Genomic DNA, 22,614 nt, shown 5'->3' with positions numbered 1-22,614 from the left:
CTCTGTCCCTCTGGCCAGGGTAAACAAAGCACTAACATTAAGTATTTATAGCCCAGTTGTTTGTGTTAAGAGTAAACTTGATTTACTCAATAAACACAATAGCTGACAGACTGAGATCATTTTTTTATTAGGCCTACAGTTGCAAAGGGCAGGCCTACACAATGCAAACCTGCATGACGCAAGCTCAGCCTGGTGAGTGCCATTGTCCAATCATGCTGGCTGTCTGTGCAGAGGAAAACCCTCTCCCTGTTAGTCTAGCTTTACAAAAAAACAATCCATATGAATTGATGTGAAACAAGTACAGGTCGCAGCAGTTTGACAGGGTTTTCATCCTCCCCAAACCCAGGAGTTTTTCCAGGAGAGTTTTTCAAACCATGTGACCGGATGACAAAAACACTGGTCCCATCATAGCCCATATTAAAACTTTTAACAACTGATAAACACCTTCATACCATATAAGGTCCAGTTTTACCTGGATTGACTACCAGATAAGGAAAAAACTATTGGCCCCAGGTTTCTTGTTTTTTTCCCACCACTCTGGGACCTGTGATGTCATCTCTGTAAGGCATGAGGTCATACATCATTGACGGCCTTAAAAACTGGAGACTTCCCCCGCCATGTCGCCAAATATATGGTTCAAACACACAATGTATATCAACAGCCTGTTGGGAGGAAGCCAAACAGTATTTCCCTGAAATTAGTCATTTAAACCACATTTAGACAATATGATTTGTAAGACAAAAGACTTCAAGCTTCACCCTATTCAGTACACAAAAAAAAAAACTGAACATGGCTTTTATATCATGACTCCTCAAAAGAGAAGGAAAGGCTTCATTGTTTAACCCACACCTGCTTTTTGTCCACAAGCAGTTCAACATATACAACGCTAGCTGACAACCTGGGCTGACAAGCAGCCTCTCTAACCTCTCGCCATGTGGATCTGCACTTCAGACAAAACAAGCGCTTTTCATTCTAGCATACTGGTGGATCTCGCTGTACTTTGACCTGATCTTGACCTGGCTATTCCAGTCAGCATTTTTCTGAAGCCGTTATTTGCGTTTGCAGCTGCCAGTAGGTCACCCTCAACCCTCATAACAATAACGACAAGGGTGTTTGCGAATGTCCTCAATCCACATACAGCACTGACGTCACCGAGCCTCTCGGTCATCGGCGTGCCTCTGAACATCTACATTTGAAACGCCTTCATCAAGTGTTAGAATGCTTCTGATCATTTGGCATGATCTAGAATGATTATATTAAAGTCCTAAGCCTTCACAAATGCCAGTCATAAAATGAGATTGTTCCCATCTCTAAATAAGTCGCTCAATAGCCATCTACACCTTACTGTATCTGTTCTCTACTTATTACAGTAGATAGTCGCAGTAACACTGCTCTTGGCTGGAAGACTACAACAGCATTTTAACATCAGTGACAATGTACTGAAGGGAACATGACAGTAACAGTATGTAGCCAATTGGAAGAAAACCAGGAAGAGGAGAAGACGGGTGGATCCCAAAACAAGCCTCACTGACCTCACCCTTTGAAGAAAGGGTTAATACAATGTTTTCATATTCCAGAGATGAGAACAAGATCGCTAGGTGGTGATGGACTCATCCACTGTGTGTGGTACAGTCCCAACCACACTCAGCCTCCACTTCAAACAACACAAACCCCAGACTGACATTCTATTATGAAAAGACTCTTCCACAGATGAAAACATCAACTGGACTCCTGAGGGAGACTGCAGTATATAGAGATCATCATCAATCTGTATATCAAAGGCGACGGATGTGCTTCGGGCCAAATGCTCTTAGTTATCAGAACCGGGTTTGCAAAACAAAACCGAAGCAGGTAGAGTCTATATGTATTCTGCGAGCTTTGACTCAAAACCTTTCCTGTGGATCATACTGTACGAATAAGAGAAGTACTGCTATAGTTTCTAAACCTGCTGGGTGAATACATTCTGCAGTCCATAGCATAGCCTAACATCGGGGGTCTCTTTCTCCCCATCTACCACCTCAATCCAACCTCGCACGACAGCTACCGGCATCTCAATCAAGTCCTACAAAGGGCTCTATCGGCTTACAGTTCTGGTATTGAACGAATGCCGTACGCCTTCCCGGACTCTATAACAAAGGAATGCTCCTGCAATGAATATTTGGACGGCAGGGATGGCGAGGGGGCTAGTGACTCAATGTGTCAAAGCCACATCAGACGGCCTGTCACCTGGCCTCTGTCCAGCAGGATTTTCGTCCGAGCCAGAGGGGGGGGATAAGCTTACAGCGCTCTCTCTTTGTGTGTGTGGGTGTTACATCATCGTGCTAGACAGGCCCAAGGGAGAATTCAAGGTGAAATCATCACTGTAGAGCGTGAGAGAGAGACAGAGAGACAGCACGAGAGACTCTCGCGAGAGACACAAAGAGACACAGAGAGGGTGTGGGCCAGCCAGAAAGAAGCCAGAAGTCAGCCAACATCAGATTAGACCAGGAGACAATCAGGGAGAGAGGGGAAATAAAGTACTTGTGCTAATCAAAGGAGAAAAGCAGCAATCTTTGAAGTGCATATTGCGTTTTTAATTTTCTAGCTTTTCTGATTTGGAGGAGGTGCAGAGTTGAACCTCAGCGTGACTCACTGCAGGCACTTAGCTAAACTAGGGAGAGTGAATAGATTAGCGTGGGTTGTTTTTCTCATTAGTTGGCACCATCAGTCTCATCAACACAAGGACTGATATCTAATATCTCTGAATAACAACGTTGGAAAACCCACACTAACTAATAAAGAACTTTAGAGAACATAAGATTTGAACAGTTCTGAATGCTCCAGGCCTTAAGTTAGTGATAAGGTGCTAGAAATAGCTCAATTAACAAGTAGGCTTTTTAGTGATTCACAGGCTTCACAAGTATTGGGTAAGTCTAAAACAACAAATTATACGACCACAGGGCCCAACGTGCCGAGTGCCTGGCCTAGGTTAGACAGACAGACAGACATGTCCTCTCTCACATGGCCCGATGCGGCCAGACCTGAGCTAGCCAGCATGTGGGAAAAATACGAGAGCAGATCACTGGGGAATACATGACTAATGAGAACCTCTTCTATTCTATTAAACTGCAGTTCAAATATCAGGAGCAACCCACAGGAACACACAGACCTTCCCTTCTGGAACACGAGCGGGGACAGAGAGCGAAGTCAGACAGAAATACAAGCCAATTCAAGTTCTACCTAGGTAGTCTGAAGTTCAGACCACTTTCTGTTAAACTGCTATAAACTGTGTGTGGTACAAGATGCATCCAAAAAAGGTTTAGTGTCATTGTAGTAGTCAGTATGCTGCATTATTATGAGGACACAAACCACAGAGGGACTTCTGGGCCCTTCTGACGGACCTTCTCAGATTTAACAGAACATTGGCCGATCACACACAAATACCCTGTATTGTATATTTCCTTCTTTTTGAAAGAAGAACAAGTTTTTTGTCCATTAAAATACCATCAAATTGATCAGAAATACAGTGTAGACATTGTTAATGTTGTAAATGACTATTGGAGCTGGAAACAGCAGATTTTTAATGGAATATCTACAGTTGAAGTCATAGGTTTACATACACCTTAGCCAAATACATGTAAACTCAGTTTTTCACAATACCTGACATTTAATACAAGTAAAAATGTCATGTTTTAGGTCAAGTTAGGATCACCACTTTATTTTAAGAATGTGAAATGATGATTTATGATTTCATCACATTCCCAGTGGGTCAGATGTTTACATACACTCAATTAGTATTTGGTAGCATTACCTTTAAATTGTTTAACTTGGGTCAAACCTTTTGGGTAGCCTTCCACAAGTTTCCCACAGTAAGTTGGGTGAATGTTGGCCCATTCCTCCTGACAGAGCTGGAATAACGGAGTCAGGTTTGTCGGCCACCTTGCTCGCTCACACTTTTTCAGTTCTGCCCATATAGGATTGAGGTCAGGGCTTTGTGATGGCCACTCCAATACCTTGACTTTGCTGTCCTTAAGCCATTTTGCCACAACTTTGGAAGCATGCTTGGGGTCATTGTCCATTTGGAAGACCCATTTGCGACCAAGCTTTAACCCACTGACTGATGTCTTGAGATGTTGCTTCAATATATCCACATAGCATCACGAGGAAGGAAAACTATCTATTTTGTGACGTGCATCAGTCCCTCCTGCAGCAAAGCAACCCCCACAACATGATGCTACCACCCCCGTGCTTCACGGTTGGGATGGTGTTCTTCGGCTGTTCTGGCCAAAGTTCTATTTTTGTTTCATCAGACCAGAGGACATTTCTCCAAAAAGTACAATCTTTGTCCCCATGTGCAGTTCCAAACCGTAGTCTGGCTTTTTTAATGGCGGTTTTGGAGCAGTGGCTTCTTCCTTGCTGAGCGGCCTTTCAGGTTATGTCAATATAGGACTCGTTTTACTGTGGATAAAGATACTTTCGTACCTGTTTCCTCCAGCATCTCCACAAGGTCCTTTGCCGTTGTTCTGGGATTGATTTTCACTTTTCGCACCAAAGTACGTTCATCTCTAGGAGACAGAACGGGTCTCCTTCCTGAGCGGTATGATGGCTGCGTGGTCCCATGGTGTTTATACTTGCGTACTATTGTTTGTACAGATGAACGTGGTACTGTCAGGCGTTTGGAAATTGCTCCCAAGGATGAACCAGACTTGTGGAGGTCTACAATTTTTTTGGCTGATTTATTGAGATTTCCCCATGATGTCAAGCAAAGAGGCACTGAGTATGAAGGTAGGCCTTGAAATACATCCACAGGTATAACTCCAATTGACTCAAATAATGTCAATTAGCCTATCAGAAGCTTCTAAAGCCATGACATAATTTTCTGGAGTTTTCTAAGCTGTTTAAAGGCACAGTCAACTTAGTGTATGTAAACTTCTGACCCAATGGAATTGTAATACAGTGAATTATAAGTGAAATAATCTGTCTGTAAACAACTGTTGGAAAAATGACTTGTGTCATGCACAAAGTAGATGTCCTAACTGACTTTCCAAAACTATAGTTTGTTAACAAGAAATGTGTGGAGTGGTTGAAAAACGAGTTAATGACTCCAACATAAGTGTGTGTAAACTTCCGACTTCAATTGTACATAGGCGTACAGAATAGAGGTCGACTGATTATGATTTTTCTACACCGATACCGATACCGATTATTGGAGGACAAAAAAAAGCCGATACCGATTAATTGGCCGAATTTTTAAAATGTATTTGTAATAATGACAATTACAACAATACTGAATGAACACTTATTTTAACTTAATATAATACATCAATAAAATCAATTTAGCCTCAAATAAATAATGAAACATGTTCAATTTGGTTTAAATAATGCAAAAACAAAGTGTTGGAGAAGAAAGTAAAAGTGCAATATGTGCCATGTAAGAAAGCTAACGTTTAAGTTCCTTGCTCAGAACATGAGAACATATGAAAGCTGGTGGTTCCTTTTAACATGAGTCTTCAATATGAGTTGTAGTTATTATAGGAATTATAGGACTATTTCTCTCTATACCATTTGTATTTCATTAACCTTTGACTACTGGATGTTCTTATAGGCACTTTAGTATTGCCAGTTTAACAGTATAGCTTCCGTCCCTCTCCTCGCTCCTACCTGGGCTCGAACCCAGAACACATCGACAACAGCCACCCTCGAAGCAGCGTTACCCATGCAGAGCAAGGGGAACAACCACTCCAAGCCTCAGAGCAAGTGACGTTTGAAACGCTATTAGCGCGCACCCCGCTAACTAGCTAGGCATTTCACATCGGTTACACCAGCCTAATCTCGGGAGTTGATAGGCTTGAAGTCATAAACAGCGCAATGCTTGAAGCACAGCGACGAGCTTCTGGCAAACCGCACGAAAATGCTATTTGAATGAATGCTTACGAGCCTGCTGGTGCCTACCACCGCTCAGTCAGACAGCTCTATTAAATCATAGACTTAATTATAACACACAGAAATACGTGCCTTAGGTCATTAATATGGTCGAATCCGAAAACTATCATCTCGGAAACAAGACGTTTATTCTTTTAGTGAAATACGGAACTGTTCCGTATTTCATCTAACGGGTGGCATCCATAAGTCTAAATATTCCTGTTACATTGCACAACCTTCAATGTCATGTCATAATTACGTAAAATTCTGGCAAATTAGGTGGCCCAAACTGTTGCATATACACTGACTCTGTGTGCAATGAACGCAAGAGAAGTGACACAATTTCACCTGGTTAATATTGCCTGCAAACCTGGAATTATTTTAGCTAAATATGCAGGTTTAAAAATATATACTTTTGTGTATTGATTTTAAGAAAGGCATTGATGTTTATGGTTAGGTACACATTGGAGCAACGACAGTCCTTTTTCATGAATATGCACCGCATTGATTATATGCAACGCAGGATACGCTAGATAAAATAGTAATATCATCAACCATGTGTAGTTAACTAGTGATTATGATTGATTGATTGTTTTTTATAAGATAAGTTTAATGCTAGCTAGCAACTTACCTTGGCTTACTGCATTCGCGTAACAGGCAATGTTACTAGTTAACTAAGGTTGCAAGATTGAATCCCCGAGCTGACAAGGTAAAAATCTGTCGTTCTGCCCCTGAACAAGGCAGTTAACCCACTGTTCCAAGGCCGTCATTGAAAATAAGAATGTGTTCTTAACTTTTTCGATATAGGGGGCGTTCTTTTAATTTTTGGATAAAAAAACGTTCCTGTTTTAAACAAGATATTTTGTCATGAAAAGATGCTCGACTATGCATATAATTGACAGCTTTGGAAAGAAAACACTCTGACGTTTCCAAAACTGCAAAGATAGTATCTGTGAGTGCCACAGAACTGATGCTATAGGCAAAAACAAGGTGAAATTTCAAACAGGAAATGGCCCAGATTTTGAAGGCGCTGTGTTCCAATGTCTCCTTATATGGCTGTGAATGCGCCAGGAATGAGCCTACACTTTCTGACGTTTCCCCAAGGTGTCTGCAGCATTGTGACGTATTTGTAGGCATATCATTGGAAGATTGACCATAAGAGACCACATTTACCAGGTGCCCGCTTGGTGTCCTCCGTCGAAATTTTTGCTTTATCTCCAGCTGCGTGCATTTTACCATTTGCTTCAGAGGAGAAAGTCAACTGCCACTAATGATTTATCATTGAATAGATATGTGAAAAACACCTTGAGGATTGATTCTAAAAAACGTTTGCCATGTTTCTGTCGATATTATGGAGTTAATTTGGAAAAAAGGTTGGCGTTGTAATGACTGAATTTTCGGGGGGTTTTCTTAGCCAAACGTGATGAACAAAACGGAGCGATTTCTCCTACACAAATAATATTTTTGGAAAAACTGAACATTTGCTATCTAACTGAGTCTCCTCATTGAAAACATCCGAAGTTCTTCAAAGGTAAATGGTTTTATTTGAATGCTTTTCTTGTTTTTGTGAAAATGTTGCCTCTGAATGCTAGGCTAATGCTATGCTAGCTATCAATACTCTTACACAAATGCTTGTGTAGCTATGGTTGAAAAGCATTTGTGAAAATCTGAGATGACAGTGTTGTTAACAAAAGGCTAAGCTTGTGAGTGAATATATTTCTTTCATTTCATTTGCGATTTTCATGAATAGTTAACGTTGCGTTATGGTAATGAGCTTGAGGCTATGATTACGCTCCCGGATACGGGATTGCTCGACGCATAAAGTTAACTGACTTGCCTAGTTAAATAGGATAATTGAAGGTGTTCAAAATGTATTTATTTATTTTTTAAATCGGCCAAATCGGTGTCCAAAAATACCGATTTCCGATTGTTATGAAATGTTATGAAATCTGCCCTAATTAAATCGGCCATTCCGATTAATCGATCGTCCTCTAGTACAGGCTCATTATCAGCAACCATCACTCCTGTGTTCCAATGGCACGTTGTGTTAGCTAATCAAAGTTTCTAATTTTAAAAAGCTAATTGATCATTAGAAAACCCTTTTGCAATTATGTTAGCACAGCTGAAAACTGTTGTGATCATTAAAGAAGCAATAAAACTGTCCTTCTTTAGACTAGTTGAGCTACAGGATTTGTAGGTTCAATTACAGGCTCAAAATGGCCAAAATCAAAGCACATTCTTCTGAAACTCATCAGTCTATTCTTGTTCTGAGATATTAAGGCTATTCCATGCTAGAAATTGCCAAGAAACTAAGGAGCTCGTACAAGGCTGTGTACTACTCCCTTCACAGAACAGCGCAAACTGGCTCTAATCAGAATAAAATGAGGAGTGGGAGCATAACTGAGCAAGAGGACATTCAGTACATTAAAGTGTCTAGTTTGAGAAACAGACGCCTCACAAGTCCTCAACTGACAGCTTTATTAAATAGTACCCCCGTCAACAGTGAAGAGGCGACTCCGGGATGCTGGCCTATTAGGCAGTGTGGCAAAGACAAAGCCATACCTCAGACTGGCAAATAAAGATAAAAGATTAAGATGAGCACAGACACTGGACAGAAGAACACAGACACAAAAGAACACATACACTGGACAGAGGAACTCTGCAGGAGTGATGGTTGCTGATAATGGGACTCTGTACACCTATGTAGATATTCCATTTAAAAATCAGCCGTTTCCAGCTACAATAGTGATTTACAACATGAACAATGTCTACACTATATTTCTGAAAAATTTAATGTTATTTCAAAATGGACAATTTTTTGGGCATTTCTAAGTGACCCCAACTTTTGAACGGTAGTAAAGATACATACATACATGCACTAGCCTCCTATAACACACACACACACCTTCTTACCTTTGAGCATGGCGTGTCCAGTGGAGCCAACGGTTACACTGGGCAGAGTGCTTCGGGCCCCGAGGGCGGCGGTGGCCTCCAACAGGGCCCCGGTCAGATGGACATACACTGAGGTCCTCTGGGAGCTGGCACGGTACACGTACCTAGGCTGAGTCGGGCATGTCACCCTGAGACACACACATCCAGCAAAGGCTAGGAGCTTCCTGCACGGGTGCAGCAGGTTGTCCTCAACACTCAGCGCATGGTGGATCTGTGGACAGAAGAGAAGACATGTATTTATAAAAAAAAATATTGTTTGGCAAGATACAGCTAAATTATTCAGAACAAATGATATCTTCTACAATAATGACCTGGTTAACCCTGGTTATGGAGACCTGCGTTAAAGTGGAGCTCCTCTAGCTAATAATAATAATTGTGTTTGACCAGAAACAACATTATTTCACAGTAAACAAAATAAAAACTGACTGTCATCATGCTTATAGGGAAGAGCACTCAACAGCTTTTGACATTACCGATCATAGTCTGCTGCTGAAAAAACGTTTGTGTTATAGCTTTACATCCTCTGCTATATTGTGGATTGAGAGGTACTTGTATAACAAAACACAGATGGTGTTCTTTAATGGAAGCCTCTCCAACCCAGGTAGAGTCGGGCATACCCCAGGGCAGCTGTCTAGGTCCCTGACTTTTTTATTTTTTTTTTACTAATGACCTGCCACTGAGTAAATCCTGTATGTCTATGTATGCTGATGAGTCCACATCATAGACATCAGCTACCACAGCAAGTGAAATCACTGCAACGCTTAACAAAGAGATGCAGTCAGTTTAAGAAATGCAAGTAATAAGCTAGTTCTAAATATTTGTAAATGAAAAGCATTGTATTTGTGACAAAACCATTCACTAAACCCTAAACCTCAACTAAAGCTTGTAATAACTAAAATGTAGAAATTGAGCAAGTTGAAGAGACTAAACTGCTTGGAGTAATCCTGGATCGTAAAACATAGACGTAACAGTAGCTAAGATGGGAAGAAGTCTATCGCACCTGGATTACTGCACAGTCATATGGTCAAGTTCCACAAAGAGGAACATAGGTACTGTAGATCTGTAGTGGTAGAGTAGTGGTGTAATAACGTGTTGTATGACGTACCGTTTAATGTATTTTTATGTAATACCCTTAATCTTGTTTGGACCCCATGAAGTGTAGCTGCTGCCTTGGCAGCAGCTAATGGGGATCCTTAATAAATACAAACACTACTCTATTTGAGTATAGAGGAATCCCCTTATCCCTAGGGGATTTGCATAGCCTGCATGTTTTACATATGATACATAAACACAGCTGGGACCCTTTTACTATACATATATTATTACCCCACATCTAATTTCTTCTTCTGCAGCCTCAAAATGATGAGCAGGCTGATCAAGCCTTTGGTATGTATAAACAAGGTTTTAAAAGTTAAAATGACACACTCCAACTAACAAATGTAATCCTGGTCATCTTAAATCCACCCAGGGTTACGTAACATTTGTAAAGATCAGAAGAGGTCTTCATAATGTCTTCCTTCTGATATCCAAAGAGAAGGAAAAGAGCTGAGGTAAAGGACTAAATCAACATCTCGATCTTACTGGCCTCCGAGTGCATTTCATCTCACTCTGAAAACGTTTGTGAAACCAGCTGCCATTATTCTGCCATTACTACCAATGGGTTCCAGGAAAAACAGTTAGCTAAATCTTTGCCCTTCCTCTGAACAGAATGACCCTGCTAATTTGTCCTTGCTCTTCACTAGACCTACAGTATACACATGTACCGAGGTAGCGACTTAAGAGGTTTGAATGAATGGAGGACCTGAGCAGGAAGTCACTTTCCAGCACAAATATTCACTATTGCCAGACAGCATGATAAGGGAATAGAGCATTGTGCGCTCTCAGGTAAGCTCACAGACTTTGAAGTCAGAGCAGTACTGATGACTGTTACTCCTTAGAGAGACAGCAAGACCTTTGCAGGTTGGGTTTGATTGTATTAAGAAACTATTACGAATTATTCATCCAGTTATTTTTTATGGTAAATGTATTTTAAGGGCTGAAAAAATGTGATTCATAACATAAACCCTAAAATCATCAGGTATCTCATGTTTCAATATCATTAGTGCAATAACACCCTCCTCTTGCCTTGTTAAAGCCAAAATTAAGTAGATTATTGTCACAGCAACCAGGATAAGCAGACAGTCTATAATACTTGGCAATTCAATTAGCTGGTTCTCATTTGTGTGCCGCAGAACATTACATAGCACAGCTTTTACAAAAATACACAGGGTGTCTGAACTGTTCAAGAAAACAAGGGCAATATGGATGGACAGGGGCTACAGTAATACCAGATCATGATGTCTCTATAATGTCGTCCTTATGATATCCAAAAGCCATTTTACATCTGAAAAGGAAATTAGCCAAAAGGTAAAAGGACTAACACAACAGCTTGATCTTATTGGCTTCCGAGAGCATTTCATCTCACTCTGACAACGTTTCTGTGAAACCAGCTGCAATTATTCTACCATTACTTGTCCTTTGTAACCAGACACATTAGCTGTGCTTGATTGAGCTTACCTGTTGCAATGAAACCAATAGAACAGTCCAAACCTGGCACTCCAGACAAGCCAAAGCTCAGGTATTTGAAAGATTTCAAACCCAAATAGCATTTCAACCCAGGTCTGACTAACAGAAAGCCCTGATGCTGAAAGAAAAATGGCACACAAAAAAACAAACAATAAACTCCTGTTTACGGTGAAAGTAGTCCAGAAGTCATGGACCCTGCAGTCACCAGCCCAGATAAACGTTCTGCTCATGGGATGGGTTTCCTGTCTGAAAGGCCAGTTTGCTGTTGTCAGATGTTAAACTGGCCCCTCGGGGCCTGAAATCTACCAGCCTGCACGTTCTGTAAATTAGGCTACAGCAGCCAGTCATAAAATTGTCAAGTTAAATTTTTTACAATTTAGTAATTTAGCAGACTTGCTTATCCTGAGCAACTTACAGTAGTGAGTGAATACATTTTCATGCTTAATGTTCTGGTCCCCTGTGGGAATCGAACCCACAAGCCTGGCATTGCAAGTGCCATGCTCTCCCAACTGAGCCACATGTGACAGCAAAGTTGCAAAGCTCTTGTGCCCTTGTTGCCTGTGTTCCAGCAGCAGATATATGCAAGAGAACAAACCAAGAGCCACTGTAGGCAGAGTGGTGTCCATTTGATGTTTGCCTGCCTCTCGGTGTCAAACGACTCGCTCTCTCGCTCTCTCACAGAATATGGATTCATCTTAACCAGTTAGGAAAGAGCCACGCAGGACATTCATTTCATGTATTTATTTAGCCAGAATAGTCCACTCAGTAACAATTGCCAACGTTTTCCAGGTCGTCCTGGGTTCCAGGACAGACCGAGACAGCACAAGTCCTTTAACTGGCACTTATTTCTCTGAGCACAACGTCTACTCTACACACACCCAGAACATGGGCCGTTGAGAGGGATTACAACATGTCTCTCTCCAGTCTGCCTGGCAACAGCCTTAGATTGCCGTCATGCCATGCCATTCTAGATCAAAGGGATATTAGCGAAGTGCGGCCTGCATGAACTGTTGAGCTTTTTCCAAGTATTCCTCACTTGGTACAACTGGAAGATGACTACTACTCCCTCAGAGTCCCTTCATACTTCATACACTGGAATGCTGACAGACCCTGTCGAAGACCCAGTTTTGGGAATTAAAGAGAAATGGACCAGATAGAAGCTCATCACAGTTCATAAACACCTAAAAGAGAGCTTCTCTGGTCTGTCTGTCTGGAATCCAGAGCTGGCGTGTGTGTGTCCTCCATGCCTCTTGAGTAATTTGATGGTGTGTGTGTGGTCCCTGGCCAGAGAATCTGAACCCTGGATGGAAACCCCAACTGCCCTCGCCCTGCCGTGGCTCAGCAGACGCAGAGGGGCACAGGGAATGTGCCCTGTTTGATGGACACATGGCAGCTGCCGACACTACTGAGACACGTACATCAAGTCCTTACCAGTCTGACTATTCCCATCAAACACACATGTATGTCAGTCAGTCACACATGGAAACAACATCTGCAATATGGCTCGAAATAGGAGAGGTATTTTATTGTGTTTTTTGAAGAGGGGGAAATTCCCTCGATAGTCTCCTCGACTCTCAGGTTTCGTGGGAGAGCCACTATGTTTACACAAATTTAAAAAGTGAACAGACATGGCTGACCAACTGTCCCAAATAAACTCTGAATATAACCTAACAATATATCTTTGCTTTGTCTATTAACCTGTAAAAATCCCTCATCCATCCGATACTATACTCAAATGGCACCAGTACAGGGCCCAGTTGATTTCTCTGCCTGGCAACCAGCCTGCGAGCCAGCCATTCTGGGCAGTGATTAGCATGGACAGTGCACTAACAGCCTGACTCAGCTGAGCCATGCGTGGGACGTGGCCTCTATGTGACAGTCGTGACCTGTTGATCCTTTTAGAATTCTGAACCCCTCGGTCCCCTGTTATGTGACCCAAACAGAACACAGTTGTCCCCAACATGTTACAATGCTGTGCTGCCTGGCATATGAGCCCCCCATGGTGTGGAAGTGACAAGCAGGGTGGGCTAGTGTTACGGCAAGAGAGAGTGGGGTGGAGTGGGGGAGGTGGATGTATTCTGGATCAAGGCTCGGTGTATCCGCTGAAACCCGTCACATTCAGAGCTCCTCCCTAGTTTCTCAGAGCATAGGGATGCTGGCTGATATGGAATAGTACATCTCAGATTTCACCCAGATGCAATGGACGCAGGGCCGGGTCGAGCTTGTTGGGGGCCCCAAGTGAGATTTGGTTGGGAGTCTCGTCCATCTCGTGACAAAATATCTTGTGGCAGGGCAGAGAAGAATGTAAGTTCATTACCTAGAATTGTACCCATTTTGCCATTTGGTGGAGAGACATTTTTGCATATTTAAGCAAATTTCCTGCAATTCTACACATTTTGTATTAACTTATGCCATGTTAATATGATATCTGAGTGAGAATGACAAACAAAATTGATGGATGCCTACTGGAGTCCCGGCATTTGTACACGTACCCTGTGAGGCCAGGTTGGTATTAAGCAATGATTACTATAAGTTTAGATAGCTGGCTAGACTAACTACCAAAATAAAAATTGTTAGCTGACATGGCTAATTGAGTGACTGTAGTAGGTTACTGACACAAGAGAAAAACTGATGAACAACCTCATTTCTAAATTGCACCTAGTATAGTCTAGTATTCTTAAACGTCCTCTCACTGTCAACTGTGTTTATTTTCAGCAAACTTAACATGTGTAAATATTTGTATGACCATAACAAGATTAAACAACAGACAAACTGAACAAGTTCCACAGACCCTGGGCATCTTTCTTTTGGTGTTTTTCAGAATAAGTAGAAAGGCCTCTTAGTGTCCTAAGTTTTCATAACTGTGTCTTTAATTGCCTACTGTCTGTAAGCTGTTAGTGTCTTAATGACCGTTCCACAGGTGCATGTTCATTAATTGTTTATGGTTCATTGATCAAGCATGGGAAACAGTGTTTAAACCCTTTACAATGAAGATCTGAAGTTATTTGGATTTTTATGAATTATCTTTGAAGGACAGGGTCCTGAACAAGGATAGCTATATACTAGAGGTCGACCGATTAATCGGAATGGACGATTTAATTATGGCCGATTTCAAGTTTTCATAACAATCGGAAATCTGTAATTTTGGGCGCCGATTTGCCAATTTTTTTTACGTATTTTTGATATGTTTATTTAACTAGGCAAGTCAGTTAAGAACACATTCTTATTTTCAATGGCGGCCTAGGAACGGTGGGTTAACTGCCTTGTTCAGGGGCAGAACGACAGATTTTCACCATGTCAGTTCGGGGGATTCAATCTTGCAACCTTACAGTTAACTAGTCCAACGCAATAACGACCCGCCTCTCTCTCTCTCGTTGCACTCCACAAGGAGACTGCCTGTTACGCGAATGCAGTAAGCCAAGGTAAGTTGCTAGCTAGCATTATCTTTTTATCTTATAAAAAACAATCAATCATAATCACTAGTTAACTACACATGGTTGATAATATTACTAGATATTATCTAGCGTGTCCTGCATTGCATATAATCTAACTGAGCATACAAGCATGGAAGTATCTAAGTATCTGACTGAGCGGTGGTAGGCAGAAGCAGGCGCGTAAACATTCATTCAAACTGCACTTTTGTGCATTTTGCCAGCAGCTCTTCATTGTGTGTCAAGTATTGCGCTGTTTATGACTTCAAGCCTATCAATTCCCGAGATGAGGCTGGTGTAACTGAAGTGATATGGCTAGCTAGTTAGCGCGCGCTAATAGCGTTTCAAACGCCACTCACTCTGAGCCTTCAAGTAGTTGTTCCCCTTGCTCTGCATGGGTAATGCTGCTTCGATGGTGGCTGTGGTCGTTGTGTTGCTGGTTCGAACCCAGGGAGGACCGAGGAGAGGGACGGAAGCTATACTGTTACACTGGCAATACTAAAGTGCCTATAAGAACATCCAATAGTCAAAGGTTAATGAAATAGAGAGAAATAGTCCTATAATTCCTATAATAACTACAACCTAAAACTTCTTACCTGGGAATATTGAAGACTCATGTTAAAAGGAACCACCAGCTTTCATATGTTCTCATGTTCTGAGCAAGGAACTGAAACGTTAGCTGTCTTACATAGCACATATTGCACTTTTACTTTCTTCTCCAACACTTTGTTTTTGCATTATTTAAACCAAATTGAACATGTTTCATTATTTATTTGAGGCTAAATAGATTTTATTGATGTATGATATTAAGTTAAAATAAGGGTTCATTCAGTATTTTTGTAATTGTCATTATTACAAATAAATAAATACAAAATTGGCCGATTAAATCGGTATCCGCTTTTTTGATCCTCCAATAATCGGCATCGGTATTGAAAAATCATGAATCGGTCGACCTCTAATACACACACACACACACACACACACACACACACACACACACACACACACACACACACACACACACACACACACACACACACACACACACACACACACACACACACACACACACACACACACACACACACACACACCACACAGTGTCTTCGGAAAGTATTCAGACCCCTTGACTTTGTCCACATTTTGTTATGTGACAGCCTTATTCTAAAAATGATTAAATAAAACATTTTCCTCAGCCATCTAGACACAATACCCCATAATGACAATGCGAAAACAGTTAATTTTTATTTTGTCAAATGTATATAAAATATTAATAAATAATTCAGACCCTTTGCTATGAGACTCAACATTGAGTACAGGTGCATCCTGCTTCCATTGATCATCCTTCAGATGTTTCTACAACTTGGAGTCCACCTGTGGTAAATTCTATTGATTAGACATCATTTGGAAAGGCACACACCTGTCCCACAGTTGACAACGCATGTCAGAGCAAAAACTAAGCCATGTGGTCTAAGGAATTGTCTGTAGAACAGACAGATCTGGGGAAGGGTACCAAAACATTTCTGCAGCATTGAAGGTCCCCAAGAACACAGTGGCCACCATCATTCTTAAATGGAAGAAGTTTGGAACCACCAAGACACTTCATAAAGCTGGCCACCCAGCCAAACTGAGCAATCAGGGGAGAAGGGCCTTGGTCAGGGAGGTTACCAAGAACTCCATGGTCACTCTGACAGAGTTCCAGAGTTCCTCTGTGGAAATTGAAGAACCTTCCAGAAGGACAACCATTTCTGCAGCACTCCACCAATCAGGACTTTATGGTAGACAGGCCAGACAGAAGTCACTCCTCAGGAAAAGGCACATGACAGCCCGCTTAGAGTTTGCCAAAAGGCACCTAAAGACTCTGACCATGAGAAACAAGATTATCTGGTCTGATGAAACCAAGATTGAACTCTTTGGCCTGAATGCCAAGCGTCACATCTGGAGGAAACCTGGCACCATCCCCAGGGACTGGGAGACTAGTCAGGATCAAGGGAAAGATGAACGGAGCAAAGTACAGAGAGATTCTTGATGAAAACCTGCTCCAGAGCGCTCAGGACCTCAGACTGGGGCGAAGGTTCACCTTCCAACAGGACAACAACCCTAAGCACACAGCCAAGACAACACAGGAGTGGCTTCGGGACAAATCTCAAATTTGGACTCATGAGACCAAAGGACAGATTTTCACCGGCCTAACGTCCATTGATCGTGTTTCTTGGCCCAAGCAAATTTCTTATTATTATTGGTATCCTTTTACTGGTTGTTTCTTTGCAGCAATTAAACCATGAAGACCTGATTCACGCAGTCTCCTCTGAACAGTTGATGTTGAGATGTGTCTGTTACTTGAACCCTGAAGCATTTCTTTGGGCTGGTAACTCTAATGAACTTATCCTCTTCAGCAGACTCTGGCTTTTCCTTTCCTGTGGCGGTCCTCCTGAGAGCCAGCTTCATCATAGCGCTTGGTGGTTTTTGCGACTGCACTTGAAGACCCTTTCAAAGTTCTTGAAATTTTCCGGATGGACTGACCTTCATGTCAAAGTAACGATGGACTATCATTTCTCTTTGCTTATTTGAGTGGTTCTTGTCATAATATGGACTTGGTCTTCTACCAAAATAGGGCTATCTTCTGTATACCACCCCTACCTTGTCACCACACAACTGATTGTCTCAAACGCATTAAGAAGAAAATACATTCCAAACTTTTAACTGGTACTGTATATTTATTATGTTTGTTGGGTCGGGGACCATTGGCTTTTATACTTCAAATCCTCAGCGCAGCTCAAGCAATTCCTCCAACTGCGTATTAGGAGCCACGCTGGTTGGGAAATTTGGGGAGGTGCGTGTTCGAGCTGTGCATCCCCCGCGGACGAGTGTCTCAGAGTCTAGCTACGTCACTATGGGACGCCGGACTACCACATCTCAGCGACTATGGACTATGATTTACGCTTAAGGTCTACTTTTCCCCAGTTTAAGAAAGTGAAACATTGTGGAGGAGGGTTAGGGTGAGACGGTTAATGTGCTGTGCCTGTTACTCTGGTAAGGTCGCTGGGAGACAGGTCATACATACTTAAAGCTGTAAGAATGTCACAGGCCTCGTAAAAAACAGAGATTTCTGATATGTAAAACAGTTGAAAACTTCAGCCAAAACAGCTATAACAGAGGCAATAAAACCATTTGAGAAAATGTTTTTAATATCATAAAATAGCCCGTCAGGATCCAGTCAGGCAGATGCGTCCCAGCTAACTCTTAAAATTAGGGTTGAGACAGCGCCTCGCGTATACACTCCAGTATCAGCTGACAGGGTATTCATGACATACCTTGCAGACCAGACCACCCTCAGAAATGAGCCTGCTCTGTACTACAGCTAGTCAGCTACAGTATCTCAGCATAAAGACAGTCGACCAAGCTGTCCATCCAGACAGTGTAAACCAGACGATCCTGAGACGTAAACACAGACAATCATTCTCCTACTATAGCTGTAAGAACATGAGGACAATCTGAGAGAACACTGTACACTCCTCCACTCTATTCAAAGTCAATAACTGACAAGCCTGTTTTGTAATGTCTTTCACGCAGCAGAGAGACTCTCCCAAACGCCTGTCCTCCACGCTTCCTGTGTCTTCACAAGGTAATGTTTGTCTTTCCATAACTGGATGTCTGGACTTTTTCAGCATTGACTAAATATTTTGTGTCCAGGCCAGGCCTTGTCCTCTTACCTCGGATAGGAGAACTGGCTTGGGCCTATCAAAAGCATCAATTGATGCTGTTTAGAGAGGCTGATATCGGAATACCTTTCCTGATAAAGGAATGATGTTCTTATCAAAACAGAACTAGGTTATGTAAAAGGCTCAGGGAAATATCCAGGATAATGTTCTGCATTAGCTCCTGGAAACCAAACGGAAACTATGAGCATGAAAAACATGCACTGCTCTTATCCTCTCGGCCGAAATAATACTGCTCAGTTCTGCAATCTAGTGGCAGTTTTCCAATCCTAGTGTCGCCTGTGTGGATTTCTGACTTTCCATGGAATGTTCTAGGTCCAGCCAGGTTAATGTCATGGAACGACATGTATACAGTAACTATAGGGGGAGATGTTGCTTCAGCATCTTTGTCACAGCTGTAGGCTACTCACTGCACTGTGAGTCTAGCGGTTCTAGAATATTCTGTACAGTTTGCTTTAGTCAAACACAGGAAGAGCTAATCAGCGACTGCAGTTAGCACCCAATCTACACATCTCATTCTGCAGCTCTGACAATACTGGAAATCGTTCCCACAATTCAAGAGGTCCTCGGAGGGACTGTAAATCTGTTCGATGAACACTAACAACAATTGCTGATAGTCTGACCTAGCAACTCCCTTACCCTTCAGAAAGTTCAACACGAACTACGGCAAAGTACTTCTTAGGACTTATTTTCTTGCATTCTCTTTTTTCTTGAACTCAGAAGGCACGCAAAAACACTAAGGCAGAAGGCATAAAGAAACCCCCAACAGACTGTAGAATGTATAAGAGGCCTATACTTACATACAATCAGCCCCCCACTTGTGTGAAACAAGAGATCCAGATTTTCCAGTGGCAACAAAATTAATATGAAAAAGCTAATACTATCCAGTCTAGGCACAGGCCTCAGAATATGACCGATCTAAAATGTTTGCCAGGCCAGTACTGATGGACCTGCAGCTTTTTTAATCTAGGCCAAGGAGAAGCTCAATGGCAGAGATGCCATCTGTGGGATCTGAGACTGGCCTGCTGTGGGGAGGAGAGAAGGGGAAGGCTTCATAGTGCCCCATTGAATTTCACAAGGAGCTGTTTTTAACCAATGCGGGGGCAGACCCTCTCCACCCAACACCACTGTACACGTTTTAACAAGCTTCGGCTTAATTGAGGTGTGCATGTTGAGAGGAGAGAGAAGGGGGGGGGGGGTAGAGAGAGAAGCTACGGTTCAAAACCCCAAATGAAGCCCATAAGAATCCTTAACCATGTTCAGGTGTAGCGTAACATTGACTAACAGAGTGTTGAATCTCACGGCCTTGAGAGAACTGTAGGAGCGCGCGAGAGAGAGGGGGAGGCCAGTTCCCTTTAGAGTGCAGAGCCAACCTGAAACCCATTACCAGGCAGAAAGAGAGGGACTCTCACTGCAGCTCCCAGCACTACACGACCTCATCAACCCGTTCGCATGTCATACATCCAGCTGTTACATTTTGCATACTTACCGTATTCCAGGTATACATTAGGCCACTTGTGATTTCTTAAAAGTCCATAGTGTACAATAGAAAGTCAGCTTTCAATACAGTAAGGTTAAGTACTTTGAAGGTGCTAGTCTGATATCTTCTAATGAGTAGTGTACATACCATCTTGCCCTTTTAAATACCACACACGTTCTGCCACATTACACCGTACGCCAAATTGAATACCTCAAAAAGTCTGTTTGGAAAGAAAAGCGGTTTTCAAATCCCCCCTCAAAACTCACACTAGAGGTGTGAATGAACTCACAAGCATCTGAAAAGACCTAACAGATTACAGTTCAAGTTATAACATCAGTAAATGTGTCTACTTACTTACTGTGACTCAGGCAGTCAATGAAGAGGGTAGAGGAGAAAACCAGACCATAACGGATGTAAAATCCTTTCTAGTCAGTGAGGAGACTCCAGATTGAAAGAGGGAGAAAGAGAGATCTAAACCAGAGAAGGAAGGAGTAACTGCTCACAGAGCTTTGCCTTTGGGAGGGATGAGGGCACCCCTTATTTGGCTATGACTAGCCGGTTGAAAATGAGAGGCAATGAGAGAGATCTTATCAGAAACTGAAGAGTTGATTTTAAAACAGACTGTGACAGAGGGGTCGGAATTACATGAGCGTCCCATTAAAAAATCGATTGTACGATAATAGTCTGATTAATGTAGGAGCGTGATTTCAGAGGTCTCCATGTAATAAGGTCTCTGTTTTTCTGTGAGGAGAAATGATGTACGAGTCACGTCGACTGTGGTGCCTTGCTTCATGCAGGTACACGATTCATAAAGGCCTAATTGTAAAAGTAATCCGAATTTCCGCGAGGAGATCAATTCTAAAATGTTTTAGCTGATCAAGATAAAAAAAATGTAAAAAAAGCTTTGACGAACGCCAAGAGGCCGATAAATGAAGCTTCAATAAACAAGTGATACTTGCAAGAGCAGTGTGATCAATTCTTCTAAGTTATCTCTGTTGCCATGCACCTGCAGCAAGATACACTACATTACCAAAAGATATGTGGACACCTGCTATTCGAACATCTCATTACAAAATCATATTAATGCCCCCCTATGCTGCTATAACAGCCTCCACTCGTCTGGGAAGACTTGCTTCCATTCAGCCACAAGAGCATTAGTGAGGTTGGGCAATGATGTTGGCCAATTAGGCCTGGCTCATATTTGGTGTTCCAATTCATCCCAAAAGTGTTCGATGGGGTTGGGGTCAGGGCTCTGTGCAGGTTCTTCCACACGGATCGCGACAAACCATTTCTGTATGGACCGTGCTTTGTGCACTGGAGAATTGTCATTCTTAAACAGGAAAGGGCCTGTTGGCACAAAGTTGGAAGCACAGAATTGTCTAGAATGCTGTAGCGTGAAGATTTCCCTTCACTGGCACTAAGGGCCCTAGCTCTTAGTTTTTTCGAACCACGAAAAACAGCCCCAGACCATTATTCCTCCTCCACCAAACTTTACAGTTGGCACTATGCATTGGGGCAGGTAGCGTTCTCCTGCCATCCGCCAAACCCAGATTCACCTGTCGAACTGCCAGATAGTGAAGCGTGATTTACCACTCCAGAGAATGTGTTTCCACTGCTCCAGAGTCCAATGGTGGCGAGATTTACAGCACTCCAGCCAACACTTGGCATTGAGCATGGTGATCTTAGGCTTGTGTGCAGCTGCTCGGCCATGGAAACCCATTTCATGAAGCTCCCGACTAAGAGCTCTTCTACTGACATTGCTTCCAGAGGCAGTTTGGAACTCGTAGTGAGTGTTGCAACCTAGGACAGACAATTTTTATGCGTTACGCGGTCCCGTTCTGTGAGCTTGTGTGGCCCACCACTTCGCGGCTGAGCTATTGTTGCACGTAGATGTTTCCACTTCACAATAACAGCTCTAGCAAGGCAGACATTTAAAATGACTTATTGGAAAGGTGGTATCCTATGACGGTCCCACATTGAGAGTCACGGAGCTCTTCAGTAATGCCAATGTTTGTCTATGGAGATTGTGTGGTTGTGTGCTCGATTTTATACATCCGTCAGCAACAGGTGTGGCGGAAATAGCCGAAGGGGTGTCCACATACTTTTGTATATATTGTGTAGCTCAAAAATGTTAAACAAAAACAAATACAATAGTTCTCTATCAAAACGGATTCAACCAGTTTGATAACAACCTTCTGAAAATAGCAAAGCTGAATGCTAATCATGTATTTTACTTAAAAAACACAGATGTGGGTAATATTTATTTTTCTAGTTGGCCTCTTGGGGTATACATAACTATTCCCCAGGCTATGACAAAAAACCCTGCTCGATTTCACCTTCATGTTAACAAATGAGCTGTTAGATAACCCTGACGTTAGAGATACACCTTCATGAAAATCACAAGGATAAGCATTTGGCGAAAACAAATTACAGATTGAAAAGATAAACACTACTGTGAACAATGTTTATTTAGTAACCTAATTGCTATGTCTAATTAGTCTGTGATGAAATCAGGTCTCAGGTCTCTGATCATTAGTGTGTGGGCCAATCATCCCTCCACGCCTGC

The 22,614-nt window shown here is 42.2% G+C and overlaps 1 protein-coding gene across 1 annotated transcript in view; it reads right to left on the bottom strand.

The window, feature by feature from the left end:
• Nucleotides 1-22,614, bottom strand: part of LOC135559409 (1-phosphatidylinositol 4,5-bisphosphate phosphodiesterase epsilon-1-like) — a 76,032-nt gene that overhangs the window by 33,625 nt on the left and 19,793 nt on the right. Inside the window, 1 exon segment of the mRNA XM_064993564.1 lies at nt 8,815-9,064. Coding sequence (XP_064849636.1) covers nt 8,815-9,064 — 250 coding nt within the window.

The sequence above is a fragment of the Oncorhynchus masou genome, chromosome 18, assembly GCF_036934945.1.
Source record: "Oncorhynchus masou masou isolate Uvic2021 chromosome 18, UVic_Omas_1.1, whole genome shotgun sequence".
Lineage (NCBI taxonomy): Eukaryota > Metazoa > Chordata > Actinopteri > Salmoniformes > Salmonidae > Oncorhynchus > Oncorhynchus masou.
The sequence above is the reverse complement of the archived record's forward strand: the minus strand, read 5'-3'. Positions and strand labels throughout refer to the sequence as shown.